Consider the following 1,552-nt stretch of genomic DNA (forward strand, 5'->3'; position numbering starts at 1 on the left):
GGGATGACTGAAAGTGCCTACAGTCTGCTGACCCGAGAGGCCTCGGCCGTGTGGGCCTGTGATTATTGCCTGAAGACCAAGGACATCCAATCGGTGTACATCCGAGAGCCCATGGGCCAACTGGTGGCCGCCAATGATGGATGAAGGGGCCCGCGGACCGGATACTCAGAGCTTTAATGACTTCCAGCCCAAGGGACCACCGGGGACAAAATGTTCATCACAGCTAGGAAAACCCCCCTCCCTGGAGTCTGACATGGTATCTCCCAATGCTTTATAATGCTTCTGTCACCCCCTCTCGTGGAGTCCGTCATGGTATCTCCCAATACTTTATAATACTTTTCTCCATTAATATTTTATACGGGGCAACAAGTGTTTTGTATTACTTGGCTGACGTATGAGGGCCCGTCATTCTGTTTGCCCCGTGTGTGGTCAGTCTATGACGTGGGGCATTCTGTGAATATTATTGCAGTCATCACAAATTGATCATTGGGTGGCAGGAGATCCTATGCTGCTCTACATATTACAATCTGATTGTACAATCCCCAGGATTCACCTGAAATGTGAATCTGGACCAATAGGACGTTCCCTCCTCTGTGTGGTATTGGTGGAGTGTATGAGGATCGGGGGGAGGGGTTTCTATACAGCCGGGTCATTAAAGCCCAATTCTGTGCTGCTCCTAAATGTGTGGTGGCGCCCCCTGGCTGAGCACAGAAGAATGAGGGCTGGTCAGATGGGATTCGGTGTGGCGGCTGGTCTGGCCAGCAGTATAGGAGGTGTAGCGGGGGTAGGGAGGGGTAGATTTGAGGGGCCCGGGGTTGATCTTTGCACCTTTATCAGTGTTACAGATTTCAGTCATTGTATACAAATCTAATTGTATTTCCTCATCACTCCTCCTGGTATTGTATTATGGTACAATAATGCCTGTGTGGCCCCTGATACACCACATTTTATTCTGGATGGAAAGGTAAATGTCTCCAAGCAGCTGAAATCCCACCATTTATTTTATATGAAATGCGGTCTGGAAGATGGAGGGGTGGGGGAAGGGATTACGGAGCACACATCAGACTTCCTGTCAGCCTCATGTTGCAGCGTGGAAAGTTCTAGAAGCTCTCTCGTATCCTCCAATCAGATTAGTGGCTCTTACAGGCTCCCTCCAGAACCCCTCCCTACATCGGGTTTGCATTCTACCTCAATCCTAATACCTGCAACCCAAATCCTGTGCTGAACGGTGCCATGCAGAGCTCAGCCCTCCTCCATGTGAATATTGGTGATCTGCAATATGGACTGACAGCCCCCATACCCCACCAGTGGTGATGGACTTATTGAACCTGGCACAGTGCCCCCTAGTGGACTATTAGCCATGACTTGGAGAACAATCAGAGCTGAAGGGGGGTGAAGGACCGCTAAATAATAGTGGCGCCCCCTGCTGGCCAATCGCATGCCCCTGTATATGTCCGTTATTTCTATTGTGTGTTCTGCTGGGATGAGCAGCTGGATTTCGCTTCCATCTCTGTATAAAGATTTGTGATGGTACGCCTGTGTCTGTTATTTC

The 1,552-nt window shown here is 49.7% G+C and overlaps 1 protein-coding gene across 1 annotated transcript in view; it reads left to right on the top strand.

Annotated features, from left to right (window-relative positions):
* PYGO2 (pygopus family PHD finger 2) overlaps nt 1-1,533 on the top strand; it is a gene marked incomplete in the record, with an annotated part of 4,350 nt that extends 2,817 nt beyond the window's left edge. The window contains 1 exon segment of the mRNA XM_072428352.1: nt 1-1,533. Coding sequence (XP_072284453.1) covers nt 1-144 — 144 coding nt within the window.
* Nucleotides 1,534-1,552: the final 19 nt, after the last annotated feature.

The sequence above is a fragment of the Pyxicephalus adspersus genome, chromosome 12, assembly GCF_032062135.1.
Source record: "Pyxicephalus adspersus chromosome 12, UCB_Pads_2.0, whole genome shotgun sequence".
Classification (NCBI taxonomy): domain Eukaryota; kingdom Metazoa; phylum Chordata; class Amphibia; order Anura; family Pyxicephalidae; genus Pyxicephalus; species Pyxicephalus adspersus.